Source organism: Oreochromis niloticus, linkage group LG16 (genome assembly GCF_001858045.2).
Source record: "Oreochromis niloticus isolate F11D_XX linkage group LG16, O_niloticus_UMD_NMBU, whole genome shotgun sequence".
Taxonomy (NCBI): domain Eukaryota; kingdom Metazoa; phylum Chordata; class Actinopteri; order Cichliformes; family Cichlidae; genus Oreochromis; species Oreochromis niloticus.
The window spans coordinates 19,510,542-19,531,835 of NC_031987.2; the positions used below are offsets into that span (position 1 = coordinate 19,510,542).

Genomic DNA, 21,294 nt, shown 5'->3' on the forward strand with positions numbered 1-21,294 from the left:
GTTTTTTGGCAAATACTAAGTCTTGGCTTTCTGTCAAAAAGTGATGAAAGGTGTCGTGCCATGGCGCACTGGCACTGGCAGGGAGACCGGATCCAATTAACTTCGCCTCCATTCCAACCAATTAAAGGTGAAAGTAGCGATGTGTAACTTTGGTGAAAAAGTGAAAAATCATCGTTTACATTACATTTCATTAGTTTGTAGGTTACGATATAACAATGATATATTTATTGTTCTCACGTGATTATTTTTTTTAAAGAGGACGTTTTGCCTGATAAGAGGATAATCATGTCTGTGTGATTCATACAAACTTTACCCCTCAATATAACACCTTCTCAACAAGATAACGGCTCTGTGTTCGTTTTCAGACGTCATATAATAATAATATTTGCTCTGATTGTTGCACGTCGCTAAAAGATGTGTCTGCTGGAACCAAAAATACACCTTTCTGAGTGCATCAATTAAAACAATTGTCTATTTTATTGTTGTAAAACACATGTAGCTGAAACACGAATGTGGGATAGCCTTCTGTTTCTTCATGGACAGGCGAATTTTTATTAAAATACTTGAATAATTTTACAACGCAGCGCTCCCCTGTCTCACCCATCAGTCTCTTTCGATGTTTCTCGTATGACGGCAATTATTCCAATAAGCCGTCATTTATGTAATTACACTTTGGATCTGACTGTAAAAATGAATATATAGGTCTTCACAATCCAAAGCAGAAATAATAATGAGAAAAGGGGAATTATTCCCTTTTATTCGTAATTATAAGACCCAGCACAAGTGTCCCATGGGCCCACCCAGGTCACGTGACTTCGATAACTCGTGTCCATTGTGCCCATTTCTGTTTTTTCTTCTTCCGAGAGCAGCCACGAGGTAACGGCAAGATATGGGCGAATGGATGGAACTGCTACTTTCGTTTGTGTTTTTATGGGCAACTGCTGCGATAAGTCATGCAACGCTATTTTTCCGCGATAACCTGTTTTTGTTGCTAATATCTGCGCTCCTGCTGACCGGAGAAGCTGACGGTATGTCGAAAGTTTTCCTTTTTTTTGTTTATGCTTGGATTTGCTTGGGCTGAAATGAGATAAACTGGCAGGTGTTACTGATTGTTGTCAAAATCTGACAGGGAAGAATGGGGGGATTTTGAAGCGGATGACTGAAATTATGTTTTTGCATCATATTAGTGTTGTCCAAGTCAGTGCTAAAAATTAACCACGTGTTTGATGTTATGACTAAACTAGTTTACTTCGTTGAGGCAAAAGCACTGAGTCACAAATAGCTTGTTTTCACTACAGGTAGAGTAGTTCTAATATCAGTGTGACTGTTTTTTAAATTATTCTTTCCACATGTGTTTTTTATTGTTCTTCATTGTCATTGTTCTATTATGTGTTTTATTCTGTTGTGCCCTTGGGTGTCTTGAAAGATGGTATTAAATCAAATTTATCATTGTTATTATTATTATTATTATAAGGAGACATGCTCAGAAGATGCTCAGGACCTGTGACCTTAAAGCTTTACATACTAAAATGGTGTATTTTATTATCTTTACCCATATGACTGGAGCAGAATGGGCAGGAATCTTTGCCTTCTACAAGCTGTAAAAAAACAAAACAAAAAAAAAACCTTGAGATTTTGTTTTAAATGTTTTTATTGAGATGCATGTATAATACAAATTATAATTTTTAGGTTGATTTAATGTACTCATCCAGATTAATCCAGGAAGCTTCACAGTGTAGGGAAAAGCTGTTATTGCCACTTGCAGGTATAAAGTTTGTGCAACCGTTTTCAGTATCAGTCATATTCATTTAATTGTGTAAAACTAAAATCAAGATTCATATGTGATTAATTGTGAAGCCCTAAAATTCTTGGACACTCTTGCGTTTTTACTTTTTTTCTGATCTTTAACAGTATTTCACTTTACAGCTCTTCAGGTGATTGGTGGAAGTGTGACAGTGGAACAAGGAGGCACCGCTATTTTATCGTGCCATGTCATTGATACCAATGATGACCTGACACAGATTACCTGGCAGAGGAGGACGAGAGAAAAACCTCACAATGACAATTTCCTAACTATCCTACCCAGAGATGGAGCACAGTTTGTCAATGGAGACGATGATCGATTTAAATATATCGGGAATTTTAATGACAAAAATGGAACTCTCCAGTTATCCAATGTTGCCCTGAAGGATGAAGGCAGCTACACATGCATCTTCACCTTGTTTCCCAGTGGAAATCAGAAGACTGAAATACCTCTGAACTTGCTTGGTATGACAAAACACTTTATTTCAAATATTCTAATATTCTTGTACGTGAGACAGAGAGAGTTACTTCCACCATCTTACTTGCATGTTGATTTATTTTAGTGCTGTAACTCTCCTAGTGCCTCCTTTCACAAACGTGAAGGACAACCTTCCCACTTTGGGCACAGAAGAGGTTTTATTTGCTACCTGCACGGCTGCTGGATCGAAGCCTCCTGCAGAGGTGAGGTGGCTCACTGATGGTTTGGGAGAAAAAGTGAGGACGACAACAAACTCGACACAGTATGACAACGGCACAACTACTACAGTCAGCTCTCTGTTTGGCGTACCTACAAGAGAGATTAACGGTCACCAGGTCCAGTGTGTCATCAGCGGTGACTCCCTGTCTAAAGAAGAAACCCTGCCCTTCACCATACAGGTCTACTGTGAGTGCCACAAACCACAAAAATCTTTACCAATTAAGTTTTATAACTTGAAATGCAAATATGAATTGTTACATTTAACAGAAAATTATTGACAAATTTAGCAAATGACAAAGTTCTATAACAGATATTGACATGCAAACAATGCCTCAAGCAATTTTTTTTTCATTACACTATATACTAATGATTCAATGTCCCAAATTTGTCAAATTCCAAAACTTATTGATATCACTCTCTTTCACCACCGTCACTTCAACAATGTCCCCATATTTACACACACAACAGATAAGTATTGAACACATCAATTTTTCTAAGTTAACATATTTCTAAAGGTGCCACTGAAATGAAATTCTCACCAAATGTCATTAACAGCCCATCTAATTCACACATGCAAGGAACCATAACATGCCATACCATCAAAACCATTGATGTCAATAATACACCAAGTCACAGCTAAAGCTGTTTCAGATTTGTTTGTCAAGCATAAAGGTTATTTGTGACCGACATGCTTGACGTTAAGATAAATGTAATTTATATTTCCAGTCGTAAGTCACTGAATATAAATGGGAAATGGCAGAGGAGGTGGTTTGCTGGTCACACCATCAACAAAAATAATGGAAGTTGCAATGAAAGTGAAAAGCAGGCTCATTCACTAGATGTTACGTTCCCCTGAGGGGTCTAGGCGGTGAGGGGGAAGTAACAAAAAGTGTACGGGTCAGAAAAAGGAGTCAAGGAGGCAAAAGGGTTAAATTAAAGAGTTTTATTAAAGTAGCTCAACTAAAAGAGACGGACAAGCTGCTATTACCATTTAAGGAAAACAAACAAAACTCAAGCGTTGGTCAAAAAAGTAAAACGTAAGCCAAAAAGAGAGCACCTCACTAGCTGCAACCACACTAATGGCACTCTGGCCCAGAGCTCACCTTTCCCTGGGCTTAAATACTTTAAATTACTCATGTCAGTCAGCTGTGTAAAAGGGGAAAGGTGGCACCTCAGGCAGAAGCGATTGAAGGACACTCCCACACAGGCCCCTTCAGGAGGGGGCCCTGCTAGGGCCGTAACACCCCCTCCCATAAATACAGACCTGTGGTTTGTCAGATTATTACGATGACCAAAACAAGTCCATAACCGTTTCATCACAAACTTGCAGGCTTTCCACCTACCAAACCCCATAGCAACGGTAAGGCATTTCCTGCGGAAGCTGCCAACCCCATCTCAATGGGTTCACAACACTGACAGAGAGTGGCCCCAGACCCTCGAAACAGTGTCCCATGTGATAGCCAGGGCTTCGAACCATCACATGTGGAGAACCCAGCAGGCAGCTAGTAGGCTTTACTGAAACACAGACATGTTTGTTAGCAAGGGGTGCAGGTCTGAGTGGTGGTTTTATACAAGATCTTTCTCCCTGCAAGTCATTTTGAGGACCTGAGAAATGGTCAACCAGCGGCAGCTCAGGGTTAGTTGACCCCTTACACTGACCACAGGAGCCCCTTAAACAACTATGCTCCAAGTGTGGTCCTTTGCTGGGCCTGACAACCTCGTCAGTTTGAGAACCACGACTGACTGTTTTTAAATCAGGCCTTCTTCCCTTCGGATGTGCTTTGCGTTTAAGTGCCAGTTTCACACAATCAGCAACCACATGGCCAGGCTTGTGGCAGAAGAAACACAGTTTTGCTTTGGAACTTGAAACCACCACTTTTTCAGCCTTTCTAGCTGGCTCACTCCTAGCTCTCCAAGGTGTATTATGGTAAGAAAGCATGTCACATTCTACAGCGTTTGTTTTATGAGTTAGGGTAAACTCATCTGCCAGTGTGGCAGCCTGCTGTAAAGTGATAGCCCTTTGTTCACTTAAATAAAGGGCAATACACTCAGGCACCGCGTTCTTGAAATCCTCCACCAGCACAACCTCATGTAACGACCCCATATTGTTAACCTGGCTTGCAGAACACCACCTGTCAAAGAGCTTTGCCTTCTCCCTTGCGAAGTCAAGGTAGGACTGACCCTGTGCCAACTCCAAACCTCGAAAATGCTGCCTATAGGCTTCAGGTACAAGCTCATAGGCTTGAAGGACGGCACTTTTAATCTTTTCATAAACTAGGCTGTCCTGCCTAGACAGACCAGAGCAAGCTTCCTGAGCCTTACCTGTGAATTTACACAGCAACATCACCCCCCACATGTCTTGAGGCCACTGCAGTGCTGTTGCTATGCGTTCAAATACACTGAAAAAGCTTTGAACACTGGATTCACAGAAAACTGGAACCAGGTGGATGTTATTGCCCACAAACGAGCCTCTAGACACCTGTGCACTAATAGTTGTGTCATCCATTTTGGGGGCGGAGAAGGCTCAGCAAACACACCCTAATTAGGACACCACCACACCCCTCTGCCAAATCGATCAGACTACCCAACAATTAACCAATTAATGGAAAACTACAAAACTTTCACTGACCAACTTACCTCTTACAGCATACACATTAAACAAACACAACTTACCCAGTTCCTAAGCACACCAAACTATACCTACCTATCTTCTGGAGCATGCTGGGCTCGAGGCGACTTGAAAGGCAAAGCTTCAGCGACCGGAGCCCTGAATTGCCTACCCCCAACAGGGAACTTATCCCCGCCCAGGATTACTCCGAAAATAAAAAAGGCAAAACAACAAAAGAGTGCCCGATGGAAGAAATTAAAAAGCTCAGCTGGACACTCACCTAACTTAACTGGGAAGTTGTGGTTCTCAAAAGGTGACAAAGCAAGATAATCAAAAACCAAATCCAACTTGAAACTCCCTTATCAAAGATCCCGGACGAGCCCCCACTTGTTACATTCCCCTGAGGGGTCTAGGCGGTGAGGGGGAAGTAACAAAAAGTGTACGGGTCAGAAAAAGGAGTCAAGGAGGCAAAAGGGTTAAATTAAAGAGTTTTATTAAAGTAGCTCAACTAAAAGAGACGGACAAGCCGCTATCACCATTTAAGGAAAACAAACAAAACTCAAGCGTTGGTCAATAAAGTAAAACGTAGTGATGGCCCGCTTGAAGCTGACGCTCCGGAGCGTGTGTCGAAAAAAACAACACACTGGTTCAGAAGCACTGTGTCGAGGCTTGATTCGTTTGGCAAAAGTCACGTGACCAGTGACGTCCGAAGCTTCATTACGCACGTAATCGCTTCGGTACCTGATTCAAATGGAACGAAGTGAATCATTCACGGGATTTGTGGAGTGTTTTGATGGTGGCAGATAGCGAACCACTGATCATTCTACTGAGAGATTTGGTTCTGTTGTGTGGGAGTATTTTGAGTTGATTCTGGTCAATCGGGTGGGTTTTCCAGGTTTGTGTTCTGGGTGTTTGCTTTTGTTTTGTGCGTGTTTATTTTATCTGAAAACGGGAAAAACTTAAAATGTCAAAAATCTGCTTTTCATAATATAAATATCATTAAATAACTTTAGAAAAACTTCCATTTGACTCGTAACATTTAATGTTATAAAAAGATATATTTTATTTTAAAAAATAATCTTAAAATGTTAGTCTACAAAATGTGCAGCAATTTAATTTATTTATTCTCTTTAGCTGATAGTTTGTGGAGCCCAGGTAGACTGTATAACTGCATCTCTACCAGTTTCTCTGCACTCCAGCCTCTTCTGTGCCATGTGAAGGGATTTTCCTTAAGGCAGGAGAAATTATCTTAACGAAAAGGAAGAGGTTCGGCCATCGCACAGTGGAACAAATTCTCTTCTTAAATAAAAATGAAAAAGGGTTACCTTACATGCATCATGTTTTTAATTTGCAAGTTCATAAGCATTTTCCCTTTCCAATTCACAATCAATTCTGCCCCCAGGTCAAAAATATGTATAGGAAAATTTCGCTAATATAATATTATTTATAAATATGCCCGTCTAGCAATTAATTGCATAAGTACATGGAGGCAGGACCTCACGGCAGAAGCATACTCCATAATGTGCATTATTATATGTATGTTATATGTAAGGTAGTATTTTTCAATTATTGCATTTACCAACATCAAGGAGTCACAAGCAAAGAAAGACTAATCCATGGTGCATGTTCAAACAAAGAAAGTTTACTGGTCAAAATTATTTATTAAACAAATAAACTACATTTTTTAACACCAAAAAATACGCGTTCAAAGCAACACAACAGCAGCCCAATATGAGACAGAATTCCACTCTGTAGAGTGGGCAATCATTATGAAGCAGTTGGTTTTATTTTGTGGATTCAAGCTGCTCTTCATATTTTTGGACACAAGATGTCACCAGAGAGGACTGTGTTGAAAAGCTTCGAGTAATGAACCGTTTTTTAATACAAGCTTCAGTGCTTCAGAAAGCTTCATTTGGCCATCACTAGTAAAACGTAAGCCAAAAAGAGAGCAGCTTGCTAGCTGCAACCACACTAATGGCACTCTGGCCCAGAGCTCACCTTTCCCTGGGCTTAAATACTTTAAATTACTCATGTCAGTCAGCTGTGTAAAAGGGGAAAGGTGGCACCTCAGGCAGAAGCGATTGAAGGACACTCCCACACAGGCCCCTTCAGGAGGAGGCCCTGCTAGGGCCGTAACAGTAGAGCATAATTGTTATTGATACGGTACATCTGTGGGGTCCTGTTTCTGGTAGATTTTACATGTAATGTAATATTCTTTTTTTCATCATCAAGGTGATTATAAATTAGCCAGTCACAACCTTGTTACTGTTTTTGTCTTGAAAAGATTGACTGTTTTGTCTGATGCAATGAGACCCAAACATTTGTGAAACATTATTTCGATATTATTACTATGTCCTCAGTTCAGGATTAACACAGTTTTCTCTTTTTTTGCAGTCTCTCCCACAGAAGTGAATATTAGAGTGATTACAGAAGACTCATTTGAGTGTGTGACAGAAGCCAACCCAAGTGCCAACTTTACCTGGAGTAGGTAAAGTAATTAAGAGAAGAGAAATGTGTATGTGTGTGCATTCATATACATATACACACACATATCTATCATATCTATCTATCCATCCATCCATCCATCCATCCATCTACACACACACATACACATATATATATATATATATATGTATATATATATATGTATATACACACACACACACACACAAAAACACCCATTTCGCCCCTGCGGGCGGTTTATCCTTCAAGCTCGGGTCCTCTACCAGAGGCCTGGGAGCTTGAGGGTCCTGCGCAGTATCTTAGCTGTTCCCAGGACTGCGCTCTTCTGGACAGAGATGTCCGATGTTGTTCCCGGGATCTGCTGGAGCCACTCGCCTAGCTTGGGAGTCACCGCACCTAGTGCTCCGATTACCACGGGGACCACCGTCACCTTCACCCTCCACATCCTCTCGAGCTCTTCTCTGAGCCCTTGGTATTTCTCGAGCTTCTCGTGTTCCTTCTTCCTGATATTGCTGTCATTCGGAACCGCTACATCAATCACTACGGCCGTCTTCTTCTGTTTGTCTACCACCACTATGTCCGGTTGGTTAGCCACCACCATTTTGTCTGTCTGTATCTGGAAGTCCCACAGGATCTTAGCTCGGTCATTCTCCACCACCCTTGGGGGCATCTCCCATTTTGACCTCGGGACTTCCAGGTTATACTCGGCACAGATGTTCCTGTACTCTATGCCGGCCACTTGGTTATGGCGTTCCATGTATGCCTTGCCTGCTAGCATCTTGCACCCTGCTGTTATGTGCTGGATTGTCTCAGGGGCATCTTTACACAGCCTGCACCTGGGGTCTTGCCTAGTGTGATAGACCCCAGCCTCTATGGATCTTGTACTCAGAGCTTGTTCTTGTGCTGCCATGATTAGTGCCTCTGTGCTGTCTTTCAGTCCAGCTTTGTCCAGCCACTGGTAGGATTTCTGGATATCAGCCACCTCCTCTATCTGCCGGTGGTACATACCGTGCAGGGGCCTGTCCTTCCATGATGGTTCCTCGTCTCCCTCCTCTTTCTTGGGTTTCTGCTGCCTGAGGTATTCACTGAGCACTCGGTCAGTTGAGATATATATATATGTATATATATATATATATATATATATATATATATATATATATATATATATATATATATATATAGGCAAGGCATACATGGAACGCCATAACCAAGTGGCCGGCATAGTGTACAGGAACATCTGTGCCGAGTATAACCTGGAAGTCCCAAGGTCAAAATGGGAGACGCCCCCAAGGGTGATGGAGAATGACCGAGCTAAGATCCTGTGGGACTTCCAGATACAGACGGACAAAATGGTGGTGGCTAACCAACCGGACATAGTGGTGGTAGACAAACAGAAGAAGACGGCTGTAGTGATCGATGTAGCGGTTCCGAATGACAGCAATATCAGGAAGAAGGAACACGAGAAGCTGGAGAAATACCAAGGGCTCAGAGAAGAGCTCGAGAGGATGTGGAGGGTGAAGGTAACTGTGGTCCCCGTGGTAATCGGAGCACTAGGTGCAGTGACTCCCAAGCTAGGCGAGTGGCTCCAGCAGATCCCGGGAACAACATCGGAGATCTCTGTCCAGAAGAGCGCAGTCCTGGGAACAGCTAAGATACTGCGCAGGACCCTCAAGCTCCCAGGCCTCTGGTAGAGGACCCGAGCTTGAAGGATAAACCGCCCGCAGGGGCGTGCTGGGTGTTTTTTTTTTTTTTTTTTATATATATATATACATATATATATATATCTACCAGGCCTCTGGTAGAGGGCCTGAGTTTGAAGGATAGTCTGCCTGCAGGGGCGAGAGGGGATTTTTTTTAGTAGATATATAAATATTAGGTTTTGGTTACAATCACAGAATACAACAATGCTCATGTGAGCAAGGAAATGACAGTGAGTTATTTCTTTCTTTTGGGGGGGGCACAACACATTATTCTGCTTCCTCTGTACAGTTCATGTTGAGCCTTGTTCATGTTTTTCCAGATCTGGCCAGACTTTGCTGCAGTCTTCTATCAAAGTCGACGGTGCAGAGCTACAACTGCTGAGCCTGACCTCTGATCAAAATGGCCTCTATCAGTGTGAAGCATCTAATGCATATGGAACTAAACATGGTCAGCTCTATGTGCATGTGGCACCAGGTGAGGGCAGCTTGGATTTAGCTGTGCAGTTTGTCCAAATCTTTCTGAATTTGCTTGAGTTTTTAATTTGAGGCTTTGCTGGTGTTGCTTCATTCTAATGTTGTTCTGAAAACCAGCCAGCTTAAAGAGGTGGTTGGTTTAAGATATCGCCAGCATAAAACGTAGTGTTAATGAATGGATGACTCCATCCATGGCTCCACACAGAGCAAAAATGAAATTAAAGTCAGCTCCATCACTGGAAGAACATGTCCTAGCAAATAGTTCTTTTCATGGTCATTTGTCTCAGAACCTTTCAGAACATAAAAGTTTTTGAATGTTTGGTACAAGTGCTGCATGGTGTTTGAACAATGTTTGAAAAGACTAAACACCATGAAGGAGAGATAGGATTACTCATTCTCACAATATTTTTTTTTCCATGTGTGTCTGTAGGAGCATGCTCTGCTGTTTGGGCCCTAGTTGGTGTTTTGTTTTTCCTGAATGTTGCTGTTGCTGCAGTATGGTACCTTGATAAATCCAAACAGCTTCAAAGGTACTTCAAACACACACACACACACACACACACACACACACACACACACACACACACACACACACACACACACACACACAGAGACACAATTTGACAGGTCACTCAAAAACTGTGTAAACTGCTTGGTTATTTCTTTAAAAATTCCAAATTGCATTTGCCGCAAAGTTCAACACTAACGATTCAACAGGGCACTGGTTTCTCTATTACATTTCACTATATTCCTCAAATTAAAATGTATTTGCAGACAAAGTGTTCATTCACTGAGACACATTGACGAACTGTACAGATTTGCTTTTATTGATATTGAGTTATGATTTTGGTTTTCTTGGCTTTCGTACATTCATCATAGTTTGTGGCGAGTTTTCAGGTGGTTCAGTTAGTTGTGTTGCTGTGTGGTGCCAAAACAACTCTACAGCAACCTTTGTTTATAATTTGTTCTTAGTTAGTGTCATTTCTCCCAAATACAAAGTATTTCCAGCCAGTGGATGATGATCCACTTCTGGGGATAAGCTCCTCGTGTTCTGCTTTGTCTGACATTTCATCTTTGTTTCATTTGTTAATGCCACAAAATTTCCAGGCTTAACTGTAAGCCATGCATACTGTCTTGTTTTTCTCTGGCGTTAGGTGTTTTCCATCACATGGTGATGGGCCTAGAGACCCACCATCTCCCAGGAGTGCAGGAGATGATCAAAGACGAGAACAAGAACAACTGCAGGAAGTGAGCGAGGTCACCAATGGTTAATATGTAGAGATTTGAAACTCAAAATTAATTATGTTAAATATAAATTAATTAATATGTCTCTCAATATTTTGGTGCTAATGACTTAACTTACAGTTTTTCTCAGTTGCTTCTGTGCAATTCTCACAGCAGAAAAGTCATTCAAGCCACTCTTCATGCGGTTCTCAAAACAGTTAGAGCATTTTTCATAACAGAGTCTCTTGTGCAAAAGAAACTACTACAATCAAAACCTTTCTCACATTGTTCAAAAAATGAATAGTCAGTCAGTCACTTTATCTCTGTGATGAATGAATAGAAACCTTTCACCACCCTTTAAAGACGTAGTCATCAAATTGTTTAGTTTTTTTTTTCCTCAAAACCTTAAATGACTTTAGTATTTCTTATTTTATTAAATCTGCCCTTCTTTTTTCAATAGTGTGTTGAATATTACAGAAGTGTTACTATTCTTTGTAAAATCTGCAGATACACTGAGAGTCTTTGCGTGTTTGTTTTAAATTAAATGCAGGTTTTTAAACAAATGTTCTGAATTCTCTGCCTCAGCAATCCTTCTGACAGTTGTGGAAGCCAAAGATGGACAATATCTCCACTGAAGTTTCCACCAACATATTATTCCAGAGTTAGCTTGGCAATGAAACAACTTCACATGTAACTGGAATAACCGTTAGGTTGTGGTTTTAGCTGCCTGTTCCTCTGTTGTCGTGTAAAGCTTTAACTGTATTTGCCATCTGTTCTTGTGTTTCCCCCAAACTTGTGAAATGCTTTCATCATCAGTGAAAACTGTTGACAGCTATAGTAATGTGGTTACTGTAAATTCAGGAAAGAAAAATCCACTTGCCTTCACTAACAGCCTTCCCTCAGGGTAACAATAGAAGTATTTAAGGTTATAATGTACAATACTGGGCAATAGTGGACACTTCAACCATTCATATGGAATTACATGTTTTCCCTTTTTTGCTTATTATGCCTATAAAAAGCACCATGACAGTATCCAGTCAGTGTGCTAGCACAGCTGCAGCAGGTGTGTTTGCATTGCAGCTCTGGCTGATGTTCTTTACTCCTCTTGATAACACGAGCCATTAAGCTGCAGTTTATAAAACCCACAGTGTTTTTATCAGAAACACTAAATGAATTACCAGTACAATACAAAAACTCACACAGAGAATAGCTTCACTGCACACTGTGAATGGTGCTAAATTTCTCTTGTGCACGATGATGGTGCACACACTTACTCCCCACCACTACATAAAACTATAATAAAACAGGCCTGCACTTGTCTGTACTTGCCATGAATGTACAAGTTTTGCTCTAATAAAACAAAACTTACACACAAGTAAAAAAAAAAAATCTTAATCTTCATTCATGTATTTACTGAATGTGCTGATTAACGGTTAATAAGAAACTTGAACAGAAAGCCTGAGTATATGAACCGATTTCTTATAAACTTATGGGAGTATGATTAAATACTCATTTTTAGGTAATAATAAAATACTAAAAATGGTAAATTTAAATTTTAATATTATATGAATACAAGACTACATATTGCATTAAGTAACAAATGCTAAGTTACACAAATGCAAATGCACTCTCTTAATTTCTTATCTTTAGTTGTTCTGGTTCAGACCTTTAACTCCATGCGTTCAGCCGAGCTGACTTATTTAAAACATAGACGGGTCTAATAAGTGTGCTGACTGATAAAGAGCTGTTTTTACTTCACTGTTATGAAAAGCGTGTCATCATAAAGACGGAAACTGACTGTAACTGATAATTCTGTTCGACATTGGCTTATGTATTTCTGCAAAGCTTACGATGCCTGCATTTTCCCAGGAGCTATGCTGTTGGGAAGGTTTGTTCCCAATGCAAATTGGTCATGGGTTAGGGGCCAGATCAAATGCAATTCAAAAGACTTCTATCATGTAAAATACAAAAAAAAAAACAAAGTTACCTCACTTGGATCTCTGTTTCCAGAGAGCCAGACTCACTCTACAGTGTTTACTGTAAGCTGCATCACTTTCCACGCTGGTGAAGGGCAAGTTTAACTTGTGTTGACACACAAATGTTTTAAGTATTGTCAGTGAAACCCTTTGATCATCTGTTTCGAGCTGACTTTTGTTATGAGTATACAAGCTAACGACAGGAGGCAAAGTCAGCAAAAACAGAATTTGTGACATGTTCAGTATCAAAATTGAAATTTAAGTTCTGTATTACAAGCACTACAGAAAAGCAGTGAAATACTGTGAAAAACAATGTCAACCTTCAAAATGCACTCTCAGCTGCTAATCTGACTCTTCCTTGACCAGTTTAAGAAAAGAAATAGCTTGATAGTAGGTCGATAGACCATTTTTCACAAAACTGTATTCGGTATATGAAGCTAAAATTTCACAGCATGTGTGTTTAAACGTTGGCCCATAATTTTTACCCCCATACATAAAAAGGCTGATGGAATATTGTCGTGGGTGGGTGGTGGTGATGTGTCATGGAATTTTCTGTGGAAAAAGGCATTTGTGTAGAATCAAGCTATTTTATTACTGCATGCAGAGCGAACACACACATCAAAAACATCACAGGTCTAAGTTATGAGCACTCTGCCCTTGGAGTCTCAGCTCCTCTTTCATACCCTCACACACAATGCTCTGTATCTTCCCAGATATAGCAGGTTTTTGTTCCACGGGCTGTTACTGAGCAGAGAACAACTCCCACTATCTTTTCCCAGGAAGCACTGGTCATCTCGGGAGTTTCGTTCTTCTACGCCCTAACAGTTAACATAGTGAAACATCTTTAAGCAAAGCTAAGCAGTTTTCACAAGGTCATGCTGAGAAATACACATACTTCATCTAAGCATATGCAAAAGCACTTAAATACTTTAAATGAGAACAATAGAAATTTTCTATTACACATGCAAATTTGTGAATGCGATAACTTGAATGAGGCGATGCAGAAGTTTGAAGTCGATGCTATAAGTGCAGCTTCTAAAAATCTTAGATGAGTTTGAATCAGAGGTTTTCTGAAACTCTTGTGAATGTGATAACTTGAGGACAAGGTGACAAAGGATTTTGAAATTGACACCATAGGTGTATCAACTAGGAGACTGAGGGGTAGCATTGACGGTCACTAGTATTTTTCTGCTTTTCTTTCCAAGCTCCTTAGACTACAATGACCTGGATGACTGAGAACCTTCACAGACACTTTGACCAGTTATTTAACTAATCAACTATTTGCTGCCAAGTTAGTGTGTCAAATGAAGATATGTTTGTATTTTAATTGTGTAGGTTACATTTAGCTAAATTCATCTTAATCCTTTATAGCAATAGTTACACTAGTACATGTTTTTTAACTCTAAACTTTAAATCTCTAAACTTGTTTATTGAAAAGAGTCAGCATTAATGAATAAACTGTGCCTTGTCTTTTCTCTCATTTACACATGCACACAGGGGGTATTTGTGAGAGCCAGCAAAAATGCTTTCCATTTGACAACATGTCTTTACTCTACACATTAAAACAGTCTTCTCAAACTGTGGAGCTGGTGGTGCACGGACTACTGTAGGGAATAACTGGGGACATTTCAGAGAAAGCTGGAGAATTACTTTGTTAAAGCATTACACAGTCAGAGTTCCCTGCTTTTGGAAAGCTATACATCATATCAAATCATATATCATACACCTGTGTCCCAGATGGTTGTACTTTTCAATTTATTTAGGTTTTTGTGTGGCAGCTTTTTTTTAAGCATTCAATCACTAAAGTGTGTTGTTTGATCTGTATTCTAAATTGACTAATTATAAATCGTTCAGTGTGCTTGCTTTATATCTTGTGTTTTTTATTGTTTGCTTAAAATTAAACTTTGTTTTGTAATTGCTTTTATAACATGTTACACTGCTGAAATACTTTTTGTTACCATTTTTCTTCAAAAGTAAATAAACATGCATAAAATCAGTACGTTCCTCTCCCTCAGTATATACATTCAGGTGTGTAAACCCCATCTGTCATCCTTGATATTGAATTCCAGTTGGATGTTTTGGTCTTGTGGAGAGCAGAAATCAAATGTGGATTTTCTGGCATCTGTAAAACACAGTGGAGGCACTGTCATGTTTTGGAGCTGCATATGAGTCAGTCGTGTTGGCGATCATGTCAAAATTAATGGAGTTATGAACAAAGAAAAGCACCATCAGATTTAGATCCACCATGAAATTACATCTGGAAAGAACCTGACAGACAATGGCTTCCCAGATGGACTCCCAGTGCATTAAAAGCACACCTGGATAGAAAACTACACAATGGAATATTATCAGTGTATTCACCTGTCTGAGGGAGAATGAGCTCTGTTGCCTCAGTAGTGAGGGATGAAGTGGGAGAGAAGGATTCGCCATGATGGAGAGAACTTTGTTCAGTTTTGATTGCTTTCTCACAATACCACCAAAATATCATCCAGGTGACAGCGATAACACACTGCATCAGCTAGTAGCTTCCGCTATCTCCTGAAATGACCAGTGGTCACAAACGTGTACAGGCAGGGGGTTTAGACAGAAGGATGGGATTGGGGAGGTTATAAGTATCAGAATACTTTATGAATCCCTAATGAAATTATGTATGTAATTATGAGCAGTTGACGACCCCCCCTTTCATTTAGTATTCAGGTCAGTGGTGATCCAGGGCTTGCTGTTGGAATTATGGTTCACATATTTACATAATCAGTGATCTCAGTGATGCAGTCTATGATGCAGTCTATGATGCAGTCTATGTCATCCTCACGTGGATCCTAGAGCACGCCCCAGCCTGCAGTGTCGATGCAGTCCTTCAGGCACTCACTGACTTCCCGACTCTTCCTCCTCACAGACTGTAGCAAGAGGGAGTCTTTGAACTGCAGGGACATCATGATGATTCCTCTTAAACACATTATCTCAATGACACAAGGACAACATCCCCACCATAATTAAATTACTTGGACAGAAAGAGGCATTTAAACTGATTAAAATCGACTCAGCCTATAGTACATGTATCGGGACAATGTATCTTTTGTTTTTCAGAAACTGTATGATGTGCTTTTCAAACAATTATTACTTGAGACATTTTTCTGTTTTTTTTATTTTTCAAGTGATAATCTAAAACATCAAACCTGGATTTAACATACTTTACATTTATGTTTCTTTTCTATATATGCCTCTGTTCTGTCTCTCCTCTTCAAGATTTGAATCTTGACTTGAAAATTATAATAGCCAGCAGATGGTGATAGTTTAACATAGGTTATGTCTAAATTGAATACTTGTTAGGTCAACCTTTTTAAGTGTGACTGTAACAAGTCAAATTACTATACTGATTGTTGCAAATGTGTGAGAGCTGAAACAAATTGTAGAAAAACAGAAAAAGGAACAGCAACAACAGAGAAAATCCAAGGAAGAAGAAAATTTTGAAGCAGAAACACAGTTAAGGAAAGGCTCATCAAAGAAGGTAAGGATAAAACAGATGGAGGCCCCAGACGGAGCTCCCACGGGCAAGGGTGGTGGCGATAACTAATTTAGCTTAAGAAGTAATAACACATGACTGGAAAAAAAGTGGTAAATTTCCTATTTGAGATATCCGCAGAAACCAATATTATTTTGATAATGCTGATGAGAATGAAGCATATAGAGAGTCCATGTAAGGTCAGCTACCCCCAAAAGTTGATTCTGTTCATCTGGACGTAGCGTTTTCAGTGGGAGAAGCGTTTCGTCACTCATCCAAGTGACTTCTTCAGTCTCAGCTGACTGCAGCTTTGCCCAATCTTATAAACAGTACATTTGCATAATGACTGAAACCAGCCCACTGAAGGAACAATGGGCTGGGAGGTCAGTTCCTTCATTATTAATATGCAAATTCTCATGACCATTTATCAACAGCCACTGATCAAAGACCACTGCTCAATGGCCATGAGTACCATTCACAGAGAGATGGGGAATGGCTGCAATCACAGCTTTGCAAGACAGTGAAAGATGTACCCTTAGATATCCTCCTTGATTGAAAGATGGTCTTTCCCCTTTCACCTTAAAGGGAAAGCCCATCAAATATACAAAATAGAGAAAGAGCTCCACATAGTGGCCGTAACGTTGTACTAATCTGTCCAAGCTACAGGATCTGTATGTATCGAGCTTCTGCAGGAGGAAATGCAGCTACTCTGCCTCAACTGATGCTCAAAGTTGGCATTTACATCTACAGATGACTTCTGGCTGCTGTGCAGTATTTTAAGGAAACTGTGTGCTCTGGGTTTTGCTTGATTCATCACTTTTTGGTGGAAAGCAGTTGATTTGGTGCAATCTTTGGCTGCGAAATATTTGACTACTAAACTTTAAATTAGATACACTTTATCAAATGCTTACTGTCACATAAACAAAATCACTTTAGTTTCTTGATAGAGCCAAGTAAAGTTAATTTGATAGACTCAGAGGGTGTTCTGGTATCACATTGAACACCCCAAAGACGAAGGAAATGATAGCAGATTTCTGAAGATTCAGGCCTCCTTCAGCTTGTGAAAGTGTGTAGGGCGGACACAGAGGTGGTAATGAAATATAAATATCTAGGTTTACACCTAGATAACAAAGTAGACTACCTGTAATGACAAGTAGGCTTTTCTGATGCTGCAGTCTGCTGGGGATGAAGCATAAGAAACAAGGATGCAAGGAGACTGGACAAACCAGTGAAGAAAACAGGCTCTTTAATTGGAGCCAGAATGGACACGCTGGGGGAGATGGTAGAAAGATGCACATGAAGGATGATAGAAGCCATCCTGAATAACTGTGGTCGCCAACTTTACGGCATTTTTATGAAACAGAGATGCATAAAATCATTCCCTCCCACAGCTATTTAAATTCTCATAAAAATAGCAGATGAGCTTTGTTATATGAATTTCCCTTTGGGATCGATAAAGTTATTTTAATTCTTATTTTTATTCTACTAGCTGCAAATTCAGTCCTTGTAGTCTCGGGTGCAGAATCAGTGCTATTTAAGGGTTTCAGAGTAAAAATGAAAAAAAAAACCAAACAGATTTTGCAGGAATAGTGAATTTTCTAGAGACTTGATTGGTCAGTAGGCAGTGATTTCATACTTGTTGATATATAAGCAGATGGAGTATAAATTACCATAGCGATTATTGCAGTAACATGCCAGAACCATCTTTGTGGTACAAAAAAAACAAGGTCAACCCTGAAATTACCAAAGTCCTGCTTTGTAACGATCTCTGGTTTTGGATGTTGCAGTAAGCTGAGGGCAAACAGTTTTTAACCATGCTCTGGTTGTTGTGACGTCCTTCTTTGCCATTGAAAAGACTTGAATGGAGCTGTATCTTTGTTTAGATTTTTATCAGTGAGAGTACAGATTAATTAGTATACTGAATTTTGGTCATTACATAATAATAATAATAATAATAATAATAATAATAATGGATTGAATTCGGCCATCCGGGAGGGGCTCAGAGTAGAGCCGCTGCTCCTCCACATCGAAAGGAGCCAGTTGAGGTGGTTCGGGCATCTGACAAGGATGCCTCCTGGGCGCCTCCTGGGTGAGGTGTTCCGGGCATGTCCACCGGGAGGAGGCCCCGGGGCAGACCCAGGACACGCTGGAGAGATTATATCTCTCGGCTGGCCTGGGAACGCCTTGGTATTCCCCCGGATAAGCTGGAGGAGGTGGCTGGGGAGAGGGAGGTCTGGGCTTCTCTGCTTAGGCTGCTGCCCCCGCGACCCGGCCTCGGATAAAGCGGATGAGGATGGATGGATGGATGGATGGATTGGATTTCATATAGCGCTTTTCAAGGCACCCAAAGTGCTTTACAATGCCACTATTCATTCACTCTCACATTCACGTCATGGACCCGAGTCTCTCTCTGGCCCACACACAGGCAGTAAGCATTTTATTACATGTGGTAATCCTGTCAGGCCTGTAGAAAGCCAGAGAATGGGGGAGGAGTGGAAGAACATTCCCTAACATTTACAGCCCTGTTGCAGATACAACCTCTATCCACATTCCTGAGAGGGGTCATAGTTTTGTATCTGTTAGTACCACAGTGTAACGGTCTTCATCCAAAACTTATTCTACAATACTTATTTTGTGTGCAGTAAGGGATAAAACAAATATATTAAAGTATTAAAGATAAAAATAAATTGCAACAGTGGTACCTACAGAAACATCAGAATCTCAGCTAAATGCTGACAAAACTATTTCAACGACCTCCAATCAGCTAAACCAGGAAACTAATTAAGAGCAGATAAACAGATTCCACAAGAAGTTGTAAACACAAAGCCTGGATCCCACAGTCATGTACGCACACATCCCGTCAGGTGCTGTAAGTTCACAGATTCCTAACTGCAGGCTTCATCACTCTGTGACCACAATTCACTGAACCAGCAGCAAAACCACAGGGAACTGTGCTGTCCCCTCTTCTCTTCACCCTGTACACCTCTGACTTCTGCTACAACTCTGAATCATGCCATATTCAGAAGTTTGCGGACGACACAGCCATCATGGGGTGTATCTGGGATGATCAGGAAGAGGAATACAGTCTGGTGAGGAACTTCGTCACATGGAGTTACACAAACCACCTGCAACTCAAAACCTCAAAGACTAAGGAACTGGTTGTTGACTTCGGGAGGTCCACCAGGTCCACTGCCAGTTCAGATAGAGGGAGAGGAGGTGGAAGAGGTCAACACCTACAAGTACCTCAGGCTGTGGGTGGACAACAACCTGGACTGGTCATGCAACACGCAGCACCTGTATAAGAAAGGCCAAAGTAGACTGTATTTCCTCAGGAGGCTGAGGTCTTTTAACATCTGCAGGAAGCTCCTGAGGATGTTTTACCAGTCGGTGATTGCTGGAGTACTTTTCTATGCGGTGGTGTGCTGGGGGAGCAGCACAGCAAAGGATGACTCATCCAGGCTGGAAAAACTAATCAAAAACTGGCTCTGTGGTCGGCATGAAGCTGGACACTCTGGTGACAGTGGCACAGAAGAGGACATTAAAGAAACTGCTGGACATTATGAACAATGATGGGCATTCTCTGCACACGGCCATAAACAACCAGAGGAGTCTGTTCAGTGACAGGTTGCTTCTCCCCAAGTCAAGAACCAACAGACTCAAAACTCCTTTGTCCCACACGCCATCAAACTGTCTAACTCCTCTCTGGAGGGGAGAGGGAGGGAAACAGGGGGACAAAGGAGGGCGGGAAGAACTAAGCTGTAGTTCCCTTTTCACTGTGCAATGTTTTTCTATACTCAACGGTGCAATAGACTAAAAATAGTTGAAATGTGCAATTCCCTGGTATTCCTATTTATCACTATTATATACTCTGTATTTATATATGTCTCTGTATTTATACATGTGTATATATGGTATATTTCTATTTCTGTATACATTCTTTTGCAATTTCTGTCGGTGCTGTGCAACTGGAAACAGAATTTCTCGGAGGAACCTACCCGAGGGATTAATAAAGTTTTATCTAATCTAATCAAAAGAAGACCAAAGCTAGGCTTCTCGTTAGAAAAACATACTAATGATTTCCCTCTTACACTGGCTGCCTCCCTTCCACCAAGATAAAAAACAAAACAAAACCCACACACACATTTCCTGCACAGCTTTACCTCCATTTCCCGTCAGAAATCTCATTTCTGCCTTATCGGCTTGCTTATTACGCTTATTACAAGTCTGCGGTTTTTGGGTTTTTTTACCCCCAAAATGACCTCTGACAAGAAATTGACTGTACAGAAGAAATTTCAGCTCACTCCAAGGAGTCATGCAGACAGACTTCTTTGTCACAGCAGCTTTGTCCTTATCATAGAAAAATCAGTTACATATATAACTGCTTTACACTGACAGAAAATGGAGTTTCACCAATTCTGAACAAAATGGGCAGTATGTGGCTCGTGATGCAAAATGAGTTTGACACCCCTGGGCTCTAATATTGACCAGTAAGAAACCACCACACTCCAGCCTGGAATCCAAGGCCCAAAGCTGCCGCAGGTTGTTAGAGTTGTTAGCCTGGTTACAAACAGGGAAAGGTGGTCACTTGGAAGAACAAGCACCCAAAAACATATCAATCTTGCATCTTCCTGAGAAAGGCTTTCCACCCACCTTATTAGACCTGCCGTTGTTAGAGGGTGAGTCTCAACACCACATTTTGACCAGTTTCCTTGGGCACAGAGGGTCTCCAATCTAGTGTTTTTATCCCAGCAAATCCTTCCCAATCAACTGCTTCCTGTACTCAACTCCAAATAGCTAGCAGCTGGACTAGAGTAGAATCTCAACTCCCCCATGGGTGTGACTCATAC

General features: G+C 40.7%; 1 protein-coding gene and 1 long non-coding RNA gene across 5 annotated transcripts in view; one reads left to right on the forward strand and one right to left on the reverse strand.

The window, feature by feature from the left end:
• Positions 1 to 14,941, forward strand: part of LOC102079988 (nectin-4) — a 91,862-nt gene extending 76,921 nt beyond the window's left edge. The window contains exons 2-8 of one of the 4 annotated variants that reach the window (XM_025903798.1): positions 870 to 1,028; positions 1,927 to 2,268; positions 2,384 to 2,686; positions 7,503 to 7,596; positions 9,592 to 9,746; positions 10,176 to 10,275; positions 10,900 to 14,941. In XM_025903798.1, coding sequence (XP_025759583.1) covers positions 890 to 1,028; positions 1,927 to 2,268; positions 2,384 to 2,686; positions 7,503 to 7,596; positions 9,592 to 9,746; positions 10,176 to 10,275; positions 10,900 to 11,017 — 1,251 coding nt within the window. In that variant the 5' untranslated portion in view covers positions 870 to 889 and the 3' untranslated portion in view covers positions 11,018 to 14,941. The other 3 variants (XM_025903797.1, XM_025903802.1, XM_025903799.1) reach the window with 3 other exon arrangements.
• LOC112844138 (uncharacterized) lies at positions 14,320 to 21,182 on the reverse strand. The gene is made up of 2 exons (XR_003216770.1): positions 21,098 to 21,182; positions 14,320 to 15,866 (listed from the first exon to the last, which is right to left on the reverse strand). It is a non-coding gene; the product is annotated as an uncharacterized LOC112844138 (long non-coding RNA).
• Positions 21,183 to 21,294: the final 112 nt, after the last annotated feature.